At 42.2% G+C, this 13,193-nt stretch overlaps 1 protein-coding gene across 1 annotated transcript; it reads right to left on the reverse strand.

Moving 5' to 3' along the window:
- Positions 1 to 8,008: 8,008 nt before the first annotated feature.
- rce1a (Ras converting CAAX endopeptidase 1a) lies at positions 8,009 to 12,777 on the reverse strand. Its single transcript, XM_077545432.1, has 8 exons — positions 12,354 to 12,777; positions 11,984 to 12,086; positions 11,824 to 11,907; positions 11,516 to 11,594; positions 11,284 to 11,451; positions 11,145 to 11,216; positions 11,009 to 11,071; positions 8,009 to 9,526 (listed from the first exon to the last, which is right to left on the reverse strand). The coding sequence occupies exons 1-8, from the start codon at positions 12,446 to 12,448 to the stop codon at positions 9,291 to 9,293; spliced, it is 900 nt and encodes a 299-aa protein (XP_077401558.1). The 5' UTR covers positions 12,449 to 12,777; the 3' UTR covers positions 8,009 to 9,290.
- Between the last annotated feature and the right edge of the window lie 416 nt (positions 12,778 to 13,193).

Below are 13,193 nucleotides of genomic sequence, written 5' to 3' on the forward strand. Positions count from 1 at the left end.
GAGAAGAGAGGAGGAAAGAAAGTGTTTTTTGGAAGATGTGGGAGGAGGGGTGGGGCTCTGGAGATGATGTGTGTCAGAATTTGGGGGGGGCTAAAGTGAAGTAAAGGAGTGTGTCATATGGTTTTCATAAATCTTGATCATGAATGTAGTTTGATACGCTGCCATTTACACCCCCAAAACACACACACAAAGGAGTTAAAGGAGTAGTCTTGGCTTAATCAACTTCAACATGCTATCCAAAAATTTGATTGAAAAATGTAATCTATAGCCATTTTTACCAAATCATTTTTCATTCATCATCTAACCATTGGCTAAAGATGCCGTTCTGCATCTCTAAATGGAATGGACCAGAGGATGGAGGTGATCTTCTCCAATGCACACATCTGCTTTCCTAGTCTAGAACACATTTGCACTCAGCCAGAAAGAAGATACCGTTTCCCGCAGAAAAAAAAAGATCAGGAACAACAATTCCAGCTAATAAATCTCCCCCATAGTGATGGGGAAGTAGGGAAAGTTGTCAAGGTCAGCGGCGTGGAGGAAGAGGGCCTCTGGTTTTGCTATGAAAACAACCACTCAGTGCTGAAATGGAGACTTAGGTGGAGGAAGGGGGTGGGTGGGGGTGGGGGCAGCAGTTTTGTGTGAAAGTCAGTTGAGGAATGGCGAAGCAGGGGGACAGTAGTTTTAGTCCTGTGAGTCTGCAAAATAAATGATTGCCGTTTGGGAGCCCAAGCTGTTTAGAATGCACCTCTGCGAGTTGGAGTCCCGCGTCGGGTTGCCACGGATACACTCCCCTCCAAAAGTCTTGTTGTTGTATACTGAAGACATTTGGGTTTTAAATCAAAAGATGAATGAGGAAAAAATTCAGAATTCTTGATCCAAAAGTATTGGAGCATACAGACACGTTACTGCTTCATCTTTCAGTTCTTGTTTGTTTCAGGGGGTTTCACCCCTCAGCCTCTTCTTTAGGAGGTAAAAATGCACACTCAGTTGGGTAAAGGTACACGGATCGACTTGGCCAGTCTAAGACCCTAAGAAGCGTCACCCGTTTAAGTTTGGATGCATTTTACTGTCAGTAGGGTAGATGCCACGGACCTCTGACTTCCGGGTTTCACACATCAGCGCCATTTTCCGGCCACTGCTGGCCATGTTTCAACACTCGCACCACCACCCCTGCGCTCCCGCCCGCGTCTCAGCTCTCTGAAATGCTTCGGACAACTGACAGAAACACCACGCACTCGCACCCGTCGACGGGAACGCGCAAACGAGGGGCAAAAAGGCGGCCCACACGTCACAAACCGGAACCGGAAACAAAGTCAGAAGTCCCGCCCATCTGCCAGACAAAATTGTTTGGTCGATTTGAGAAGCCCAAGCCAAAGCATTATCTCCACTATGCTTCAGAGATGAGCGTGTGTGTTTTGGATCATAAGCAGATCTTTTCTTTCTCCATACTTTGGCCTTTCCACCTTTCTTGAGACCCAGATTAACCTCTACCAAAGTGATGGAAAGGCCAAAGTAAGAGCGAAATCCCCCAGAAACAAAAAAAAAACTGAAAAAGGCTGCAGTAAAGGCCAGGGAAAGCATTTCAAATGAAGAATGCAACAGTCTGGTAAAAATGGGTCGCAGGCTTAATGCAATTGTTGTAAATAAGGGTTATGCCACCAAATATTGAACGTTATTCACTTTAAAGTTAATTTTATAACGACTGTTCCTGTTTTTCCTAAAAGATCAGAGAAATCATCTGCATTCAGTGGTTTGGCTGTTTTAAAAGATCCCCATCAGCCAACCACGAGACAAACACTAAGTAGGTTTGAATGACACCTTGGCACTGTAATTTGTTTAACTGTGCAAGACAAGAGCTGCCATTCACACACAGACACGCGCCAACAACACAACACTTGTGTCTGCGGCTAATATTTGGCCGGTTAGCAGAGTATGCAGCTGGGTGATTAGTACTTCCAGCCGATATAAACCCTACGCATTATTTTGATTAAGATTTCATGAGTTAGTAGCGGCTGAACATTTTTTTTTCTAGTCAACTATAATATGATAAAAGTTGAGTCGAAGACGATTCATCTCAAAAGTCAGCAATTGGAAGAGGAGATTCCAAAAACGGGTGCTTCGTAGTAATAATGGACTTCAAACTTGAAATGTCAGAGATTCCACTTTTCTTGTTCAACCATGACGGAGAAACGCGGGCAATCCTGTGAGAAAGTTTGAAACACGTCCCTTGAATCCGCCACTCCCTAAATGAGTCATAAGTGCCTGGATGTCCTCAGATTCCGACTCTCTGCCCACGTGATGCTTCTATTTTGCGATTGAAGCACTTAGAGCGTCGGCTCGAGTACTTGCCCCGAGTTCAACCATCTTCCGGTTGTTGTCGAGTCCTCCCCCAGTCTACTCGTTCTGGCTGGGCAGGAAATTCCTCTTTATATGATTAACACTAATCAACCCGCCAGATGGTTTAAATACACTAATAATTGATGCTGGTCTTAGCTCTTTTTTGGCCATCTTTGGAATGTTTGACATCTGCATACTGTGTGTAATAACGTACTGTAGATAAATAAGGTAATGCACACTTCAAGAGCAAAGATAAACACGCTGCTATGCTATCATTGTAATTGAAGTCCAAATATGTGAGAATGTGAGGTGTTAACAGCGCTGCAAGGAGATGTTTAGGTGTGACTCGACACTGTCCACAGTCACGAGCTCCCTGCTGCGACTATAGGAGCAGAGAAGGTGATGAAGTCGATGAGCTCCAAAAATAACAAACATTTCAAAAGTCAAACTGAGACAGAGCAGATGCAACATGCAGACGTCGCATCAGAAAATATGCCCTTAAAAAGTTAGCCCTTTTTTCTTGCCAAGTTTCCTTTCGGGGTGGAAATGGAATAAAATGCAGCCGGTATTATTTTTCACTCCTAATGGTCACTCCAGATGGACAACAACACCTGGATTTGTATAAAAATGCATATATACATATTGGGAATACACAAAAGAGATAATATGCTTAATGCAAGGCTCGAAATAAGTGGTTTCGTGTCGCAGTTTGCAGCTCAAAATTCATCTTTTGCACCTCACTTTAAAATATTCAATACAGAGGAAAAAAATTAAAATAAAATTTAAAAATTTTTAAAAAAATTAATATTCAATAGCAAAACTGAGAATAAACGCTGAGACAATCGTCAGCGGCCAGCAGTGATGATAAGCAATAGCAAAGCAAAACAGTCCCGCAAAAAAGGGACGCTCCAATTGATGTGTTGCCCCGAGCCTCCAGACTTCGCATGTTTCAGGGCCAGACAGACGCTCCATGCAACAAATTAGCTACAGGCCTTTAGGGGCTGCTTCCGCATTCATACTGCAATTGCTACAAACACACACACACGCATGCACATGAGTCACTGAATATTGATGCCATTTAATACTGGGAGATATTTAATCGCATTGATGCTTTATGGGGCCTTGCAGTGGAAATGACCCGTCTTGAATTTGTAAGGCAATTGACGACAATGCAATGACTTGATCCAAAGAAGAAAAAAAAAAAAGTTTATTGCAAATTGGCTGAGGCTGCGCAAGATTAGCCAGAAGGGAAGGATATTAATCAGAGAGATGCCTCTGTCACTCTTGTAGACAATTCTCGTCTTTGTCCGCTCCCGTTATCGCGCCAAACTAATTGCTTGACTTGAAGTAGAACGCTGCTGAAAATGGACTCACTTAAGGCAGCTTGTGCGAAACGCCGTCCACTTGGCAAACAAATGTAGCTGCATGTAAACGTAGTCAATAACCACCAATTTCCGGTAAAGAAACTCAAAGAGGTTGTTAGTTCCACCTCTTGACTACAAATACCTTTGAGAACAGTATACAAGCTTCAAGGTGAGACTTGATCACAGACTCTCACATAAGCAGAGGTGTGCTGTAGCCATGGCAACATGCCATGACTAACGTTCTAATTCACATCATAGTCATGCATTGTGGAACACAATAGGGTCCCGTTCGCAGCTCATAGCACTTAACATGCCTTATTAAGCGTATGAGAGCGTTTAGCATCCATGCAAGGTAACGCCGAGGCAGGAGAAAACCTGGCGGGGGTGCAGCAGTGTGGGAGGACCGACTGGACGCCAGCCAGCTTGGCTGTGGGAGAACTCGGGGAAATGTTTATCGTGCTAACCCCCCCAGGGAAAAATCGCTCTGGTAGACCAACATCAAACCTTCTGGTGGTGGTGGGGGGGGGGGGGGGCTGAGCTCGACTCCCCGGCAATTTCCCTTTCAGACGCTTTCTGAGAAACTTTGTTTGTTTGGAAGGCGTCGCGGTAGAAGATGAGCTGAAATGACGCCGGAGTGACCACCATGCAAGCAAGCTATGAGCTTATTTCATGGCGAAGACTAAAAGAAAGGTTACTTCGAGACTCAAGGCTCAAACATGTCAATGAGAGATTAACAACAAATGTTGGTCTTGGGAAACAACAGTGACGCCACAAAAGTCATTAAGGGCGCATGTCTTCTTGTACATAACTTCCACAAAGTCCCAGTACTTCAAACACCATTGGGCCAATGCTGATTGCCCCGAAAACATTCTCACGCTCTAAATGGCCCTTTCCCCAAAACACAACAGGAAGTGGAGGTCAAGCGAGGGAGGGTTGGGGTCTGCAGTGAGGTATTCTAGTGCCATATATGTCTGTATTTGTATGTCATGCCTGTGAGGGAGTTGCTGCCTTTTCTCAGCACCGCTGTATTTATAGCAGCAGCAGCAAGAACAGCCACCACCCCCCCCCCCCCCCCCAAACCCCCATCGGGTTCCAGTCGACTTGGGCCCTCAAGGCCTTCAAATACTAACAATGTCACAAAAATGCAAGTTCACAGCTCATCACCCAATAACCTTGATGCCCTCACTTGATAACAATCAATTGATCAACAATCAGCACTCGTCACCTACTGTAATTTTTGGACAATAGGGCGCACTAAAAATTCAAAATTCCTTTCTAAAATGCTGATGTTCTCAATCTCATTCGCATCTATTCGTAAGCAGGCGTTCATGTTTTTGTCATACCAGAACTAGAACTACTTCCTGTTTCATGTCTAAGAATCATGGTAAATGCTAATCCTACTAGCCTAATGTTGCTGTCACTGAGCTTTTCTGGCGACATATTTCTAATGTTACAATGTTGGTCCCGAGGGAGACGACACAGCCAGCTTCCAATAGATGCCGGGACCGAGCAAAAAATGATGGATGATAATGCTAACCGCCGTCTTGTTTACAGTTGTTGAACTGTCAAAACCAAGATAGCATTTAGCATTAGCCAAAGTAATAACACAACAACCGGCTAACAGATTGACTAGCGATGTTCAAACATTTTTTCATCTGTCCTAGGATCCCCTGCTTTAGTATTACGATTATTGTATTAATATTTCCCAATGGTGCGAAAATACGGTACGCAAAGGGAAACTTGAATTGTGTTGCTTTATCACTCCAGATTTGCCTCCCATCTTTTCTAAAGGGAAGAACTTGCTGAATGTGGCCGACATTCTTTACAAATTCCAAAGTGACCTGCAGCTAATTCTCCGTTCTGAAGATGAAAAGTGTGTGCAGTCTTGTCGCTTCAATCGCTCGCTCCCATGGAACGAGACCATCTAAAAATATGCATCGTTCATGATAATGTCGTGGTCAAAACGGAGGGAGAGAGGGTGTTAAGTACTCCTCGAGAAACGTCCACCGATGCTCCAGTTTACTGGGAACGAGCTGCACTCCAGGATCACAAAATTCCATGACGACAGACACTCATCATGATGACACTTTTCGATACAAGACACAAGTGGCCATGTGTCGCTTTGGTGTGATTGGACGGCTTCACGGAAATCCAACTCTCTGCTCCCGTCGCTATGCAATGTGGCGCATGGTGTCCTCTGAGCTACGATGTCAGCCATGGCAGGTGGGCGCCAATGTGTTTCATTAAACATTGCCGGGAACTCAAGCTTTCACGCGTGATGGAAACAATAAAAAAGCACCAAGACCGCCGCAGCCCGTCTGTCTGCACGGCAAAGACAAACTGCTAAGCAACATTTTTTTAACCATGTCGCCACTGATAGGTGAGCATGACGATCATTTGTGTATGGTAGCATATTTTTGTTTAGAAAATATTTAGCTTCCACAAAGTACAGCACTGTATGGTTTAACAGTTTTGTAACTTGTTAAAGTGGAAGTCAACCTTAAACATTTCTTGACAATAATATGTTATTTGTGACCTCACTAGTCTAAACGTGACATTCTGATTACTATTACATTTGTGGAATAAGCTATGAAGCAAAATCCAGCCGTTTTTTTAAAAATCCATCCCAGGGGGCGGCCATTTTGCCTCTTGCTGTCGACTGAAGATGACATCAATGTTGATCCTTTCTCAGGCAACGACCAATCACAGCTCACTCTCTGTTTTCTGAAGCTGAGCTGTGATTGGTTGTTACCTGATACCTGAGCAACGTTGATGCCATCTACAATGGCAAATTGACCACCTCCTAAAATGAATAAATATGGCTGGATTTTGCTGCTTAACTCATATTCCATTAACGCAATATTAACTACAATACCATATTTAGACCAGTGGGGCTGCATAGAATATATTATTGTCCCCAAAAATTTGGGAGGTTGACTTTCCCTTTGGAACAAAAAACATATGGTAAATGAACAGTGGACATAATTAGCAACAACAGTTAACTTTGTGAAAAACTGCAGTTTGTGTGTTCTGTTTTTAAGGGCCATATTGAACCCCCTGATGGGCCGGTTCTAGCCCGCAGGCCATATTTTTTGTAGAGAAACCTATGGGTGGCGCTATGATTCAATATTTCACCCAATTTAACAATAAAGCCTTAAACACACAACATTTTTTTCTGTTTATTGGTGTGACTTTGCAAACTAGGTATTTTCATCCTTGGACCCATAGAGAAACACATAAGGCAATTAGGGGTCCCCACATTCCACGTTTGATTAATTGCTTTAGATTCGTCCATCTGGAGTACGAGAAAACCAAGCAGCTCTATCTCACTCAATTCTGTCATGTTTACTAAAAGTCTTTATTAAAATGTACTGTCCCTGATACAAATAAATAAACACAGACACACAAAATGCTGAATATAGGAAAGTCAGGATTTTAAAAAACTTTTTTTTTTAATTCGCACCTTTCCTTTTGAGCATCCACAACGATGACATACCCGTGCTCTGAACTCACTCTCCACAGAATAACAAAGCAGATTCGGGAACACCTAGCTTGGCCTTGCATGTGTATATTTGTGCTACGCTGAGAAAGAAGGGAGCCGACGGAGGGACCGAGGTTAATCAAACATAACGCAAGTGGATGCCCTTGTCTGAGGCTCCTGACGAGAGTGACGCATTTGCGCATTGTGAGCAGCTAGTTCGGAGTGTTTCATTACAGGCCCAGCACAACGGGCCTAAATAAAACACTGATGCAAACACTTTTTTTTTTTTTTTTTTACGATATGACCTTCTGAGAAGAACTCTGTGACAATGCATTTCGTGAAAGCCCAGACTGATATTAGTTTAGTTTTTGCTTTATCTAACCAAGGAGGTAAAATACGTAACAAGGGAAATTGCAAAGTTTGTCATGTGATCATGGACCAGCCTCGCGTTAGCTCTACACTTTCGACTTGCTTTAACAAACACATATTTACATTAATCATTTTTGGGGGTACTCAAGTACTCCTAAATTGAATCCCAGCACCCCTAAAACTGTAAGAGATGATGTGGTTATTTTGGGATGAGAAAACCTTGCGCACACCAAAACAAAATCTTGATATTTAAGCTCACATTATCTAATCAATTTAAAGATACTTTAACACCCTCTTGATGTCATGGTGTGGCCTTTTTTTTTTTTTTTAAACAAAGGTCACATATTAGAAAATATGAAGAAATTCATATTGACCTGGTTAAAAGTCCCCTGCCACAATTTTCCATCCAGCATCAGAGCTGATGTTATACTACTACTAAACAGAAAAACAACAGGCATGAACTGATGTATAAAATTTATTTACAAACATTTTTATTTTTTTTACAGCCAAGGTTTGTGTGAAGTAATGTCATAGTAAAACTACTTGAATTGTCCAGGTGAGATCCATTCGCATTTCCCGCACTCACAAAATAGAAAAAACAGCGCTCATTGTCGATTAGCACATTTGGAATTCGTCCTTCTCCTCTAGGAAAATAACAGAGCTGCTCAAGCTTGGCAAAAATAGATTCCTCTGCTGCCTGCACATAGTTATACACACATTGCGTCTCAAATTCTAAGCAAGCATTTCAGTGTTTTTTCTTCCCTACCTGATCTTTTATACAAAAGTGGTCTGTGACAGTGAAGTACGACTCAAAAGGAGCCAAGGACAAAGCGGGAATCAATGAACGACATTTTAGGCGGAGGCATAATGTATAATGACGTGGAACAGGTGCCACTTAGGAGGACTAAGGTTGGTCTAAGTGAATTTATTTGCAGCAAATGTTTATCTTGGCACAGAGAAGCCTCTTCAAACTGTACCGTAAATCAGCCGGCAGCTGTGACACTGCTCTTGATGAATTGTGTTTTGTCAGTATTGGTCACATTCAGCACTTTACTCATTGCACCCGCACCATTGCAAGCAAGACAAATATGTAAGGCTCTCTACCGCCATCTAGTGTCAGCATCACACAAAGCCACCAACAGCAAACACTGACCAGCTTTCCTTAAAAAATAATAATAATAATAACAATAATAATAAAAGTTATGATTCTCTATTGCTCCAGCGGTCAACTTTGTCTTCACAGTACCAGTTTAGCTTATAGAGTGTTTTGCTGTTTTTATTTAAAGTTCTCGCTGCCAAAAGCACCGCCGATATTCCCTGTTGGGGATTATTGTGCATGTAAACAAGTAGTGGTCACAAACGCAGTATAAAACTCCGGTTTACCCTGAAAGCACAAAGGGATGCATCAATCTCACTTGTTTGTGACTTTGACTGACTTGCGGAACATCAGCGCTCCCTCTAAGAATCTAAAAAAAAAAATACAATCACACAACACTCGAGTCCAAACGTCGTCGTCTCCTGTGGTGGTCACAAACCAAACTGATGGTGATGAATTTTCCTGATGTAGCCTCACACCAAACACTCGAGACGCGTGTCGTGTCGAGTAAACCTAGCGTGTGCCGTCTTTTGGGGAGCGGACCTGAGCTCTGTATCGTCATCCTCGACCTCTGCGGACCAAGGTGAAGGACAGACGGACAAACAGACAGACAGACAGACAGAAAGAGAGAGACGGGCCAGGATCAAGACGAAGGGAGGCAGAGGGCGCTGGAGGAAGAGGCCAAGGTGCAAAGTGGTGTGGGGGGGACGTAGTAGGAGGGATCGGTGAAGGGGAAGAGGAAAAGGAAGAAGAGGAGGACCCCCAGCAGGTAAGAGGAAAGGACAGCTTGGCGGTGGGGGTGCTCCAGGGCCGCGCTGATGGCGGGGAAACCCATGTAGTTACAGAAGGAGTGGCACAGTACCGGACCCACCAGGTGACCTGGAAACACGGGAGACGAAGGACCAGATGAAGTGTGTGATGATCTAATCCACTTTATTTCAGGGTCTTATGCTACTTGCTAACCGGTACTTGTGTGGTGGCTGTTGGTCCCGAGCCGGAATCAAAATGGGTGGGTTACGCCAAAAAGGGTATTCAAACTATCATATGCTTATCGAAATTTTATCAGACACAAAGCGTTCTCACTTTGGGGCAGAGGGGTCACTGACACCACAAGCGGGGAAAAATATGAATAGAATGAACAAAGTGTAGCCTGCACCAGAGAATAAAGGTCACTTTGCTCCGCTGTGTAACCGTACAAAACCCTTTTTGCTCACTTGCTATTAAGAGATTATCCCCTTGCTATTTTTGACTGTCCACGTGGTTCCAAGAGCTGAGACTATGTCAGGGGTCGACAACCTTTACTGTCAAAAGAGCCATTTTAGGCCAAATAAGTACTGTATTTGAATTTATTTACATGTGTTGGGGAATACAGCCTATTTTGTTAATTAATTTGGGGATTACATTATAGTTTTATTATTCAATCAAACATGGAACTATTATATTGTGTTTGAGTCATTTCTATAGGTAACTGCTTAGATATTCATTCGTATTTGATACGCGCATTCACTCTGAAACGTCCTTTGAGGAGGGGAACATTTTTTTGGGACACTTTTATGGACATATGGTAATTTTCTGCCTCTTCTTCCTTTTTTGTACATTTTATAGCTATTTTTTGTTACTTTTTTTCTGCCTTTTTTGCTATCAAATTTCTGACATGTTTTGGCAATTTTGTGATGGTAATTTCAGGATTCTTTCTTGTTTTTGGACATTTTATCGTTACTTTTTGAACATTTTCTTTCCTGCTGTTTCTTAAATCAATTTTCAGACTTTTTTGGGCAACATTGCGGACATTTTATGGTAATTTTTGGCTTTTCCTTTTTTGGACATTTCTCTCTTTCTGACATTTTTTAATATTTTATTTTTTATTACCTAAATAATTAATTATTTTAAATAATATTTAATCTAAAAATAAAGATAAACATGTAAAAAAAAAAAAAATCGAAGTGTTTTTTTTTTAGAGATCCGCAGGGAGCCACAGGAGAGGGACTAAAGAGCCACATGTGCCTCCAGGGCCGCAGGTTGTAGACCCCTGGACTAGGTCATCTGTTTTGCTAAGGTTTGCAAAGTAAGTGAAAATGTTTTATTTAGACTCTACTTTTTAAAATTTAAATATTGTCTGTTCTGTGAAATATTTTAAAAATACATTTGCCTACTTTCTTAGTCAGCATTAGACCAGTCTGAGTGGAATATTGACTGAACAGTAACATGGTCCAGCATCATTATGAACTTCTAAAGTTATTGATCTAATGTCACCATGGCAATGTCAGAAAAGCCGGTGCAGCATCATCAGTGTTGTCATTTTAATCACAAACTCATTTTTCTTTTGGATTGGATTTGGAAACAAAACAGAACATCTCTTACCTGTTCTCATCAAGATGAAAGCTGTGTAGGCCCCGAACACGGCTGTGTAAGAGAACTGGAACACTGCAGTTGGATGAGACAAAAGACTTTCGTGTCGGAGGAAGGGAAGGATGCAAAAAACGTCACAAACACTCACCTGCCGAGAGGAAGATTCCCGACAGCGTCCCCTGCCGGAAACGCAGCCGCTCGATCACGTGGTGGAAGTGAGCTGCAAGACAAGAACGTGTCATTCTCCATTTGAAAAGAACTCTTTGGCACTCTTTGGCTTAACTCACCCACTCCAAAGAAGAGCGGACATGTGAGGATGGCGGCGGCGGGGCCGACGCAGGGCACCAACATGGGCAGCATGCAGGCCCGGTACACCAGTTCCTCTGTTAACGGAGCTACCACCTGGTTCCTCAACCACTGCATGTCGCTGAAACACATCACCCAGAAGCACGGGTCTGCAAGAGGGAAATTGTCAGCATGTTAACTTTCAGCGCAAAAAAGTCACATGAGCCAACTCACCAAAGGCCACCCGGACACCATCCATGAAGCTCCAGGGACAGTCCATAGCCATCTGCGTCAGGGGTCCCAGAAACAGGACCTATATTGCATAACGCAGCCTGAATCATTATACTGTATCTTTCCACTAGCTACTGCCTTGCTTCAAACATGGGGGGAGTCCCTGGTGGAACTGGACTGTGACAGTCAACAAATGTTCTTTTATTTATTTTTTTAATCTTCTCTAACACTTGGGTTTCTCCTTCCTTGGGGAATCAATAAAGGACACCCTATCTTATGATGCTGTGGAGTTTAAACTTCTGCTGTCCTACCATGGTCAGCAGGAGAGGAAGAACAACGGCAGGTACAAAGCCTTCAAAGCGGATCCCCATGATCGCCAGTAGTGATGGCACCATCTGAGACACACACACACACATTGAAGTGCAAAGCACCTGAGCGGAGCAATAATCACCCTCCATTTTTGACACTCACCCTGATGCCTGTGAGTTCCCTCCATGCCCACACAAAAAGAGGCGACACGCCCGAGACGATCAACACGCTGGTGAAGCGCCGCTTGATGACGGCCGGGTGATCCCTGACAATACAGCACCAAAATACAAGACATTATTATACATACAACTTTATTATCATACAAGCTAAAGTCATGTGACATGACAGCAGTCATAACACATCACAAAAAGACAGAGCATTATTTGGGAATGCATTTTCTCCTTGTTTGTGTGCTGTTCAGGGCTCATAAATCACTATGGCCCCTTTTCCTACGGTGTTCCTCAACAACCAGCAAAATGATTGATCTTGGCTCACTTTAATGAGACAAGTGAACACACTTAAAGCCACTTACCTAGGCAGCTCACTCCTCCACACGTACAAACTTCCAACATAAGAGCAAGCGAGGAGCAGACAGGACAACACCGACACTAATAAGGCTATGTTCATACTGCAAGTCAATTACGATTTTTTTTGTTTTACCAATGTGTCAAGTATCTGAGTTTTTCATTTCAATGTGAGCAGTACATTTTCTTCCCAAATCCGACCCAGGCCTTTTTCGTATGTAGCTAAAAAATAGATATTATATCGCGGCAAAAAACTTAGCACAGCTGGGAGGCTAACTGGAACATTTAACTCGATCAACAAAAAACCGAAGAAGAACACGCAAAGTTGGCATGCGAGCTTTCCAACACATTAGTTAACGTTATCTAAACAGCTAACATCCCGGGCGCTGGATGATCACGTCATCGGTCTTCTTCGTCTTCAGACTATTGACAACAGTGCCGTTTGCTGGCCATGTGTACAAAACACAATTATCATGTCAAATATTTATTATTATTATTATTATTATTATTATTATTATTATTATTATTATTATTATTATTATTATTATATATTGTAAAGATGGAAGAAAATAAATGATAAATGGTTTGGTATCATGCCAATTCCAAGAAATAGTGAACAGCTTGAAACAATTAAACTCACGCTATTATCGTGTATAATAATAATAATAATAATAATAATAATAATAATAATAATAATAATAATAATAATAATAATAATAATAAATGACATACAATTTAATGTATTTAACCACAAAGGCAATTGTGAATTTTCTCGTTTAAAATGTAGACTTGACTGGTATAAAATAAATAACGAAAACAATAACTATACCAAAAAAAACTTTATTGAG

Source organism: Vanacampus margaritifer, chromosome 15, assembly GCF_051991255.1.
Source record: "Vanacampus margaritifer isolate UIUO_Vmar chromosome 15, RoL_Vmar_1.0, whole genome shotgun sequence".
NCBI classification, from domain to species: Eukaryota; Metazoa; Chordata; class Actinopteri; order Syngnathiformes; family Syngnathidae; genus Vanacampus; species Vanacampus margaritifer.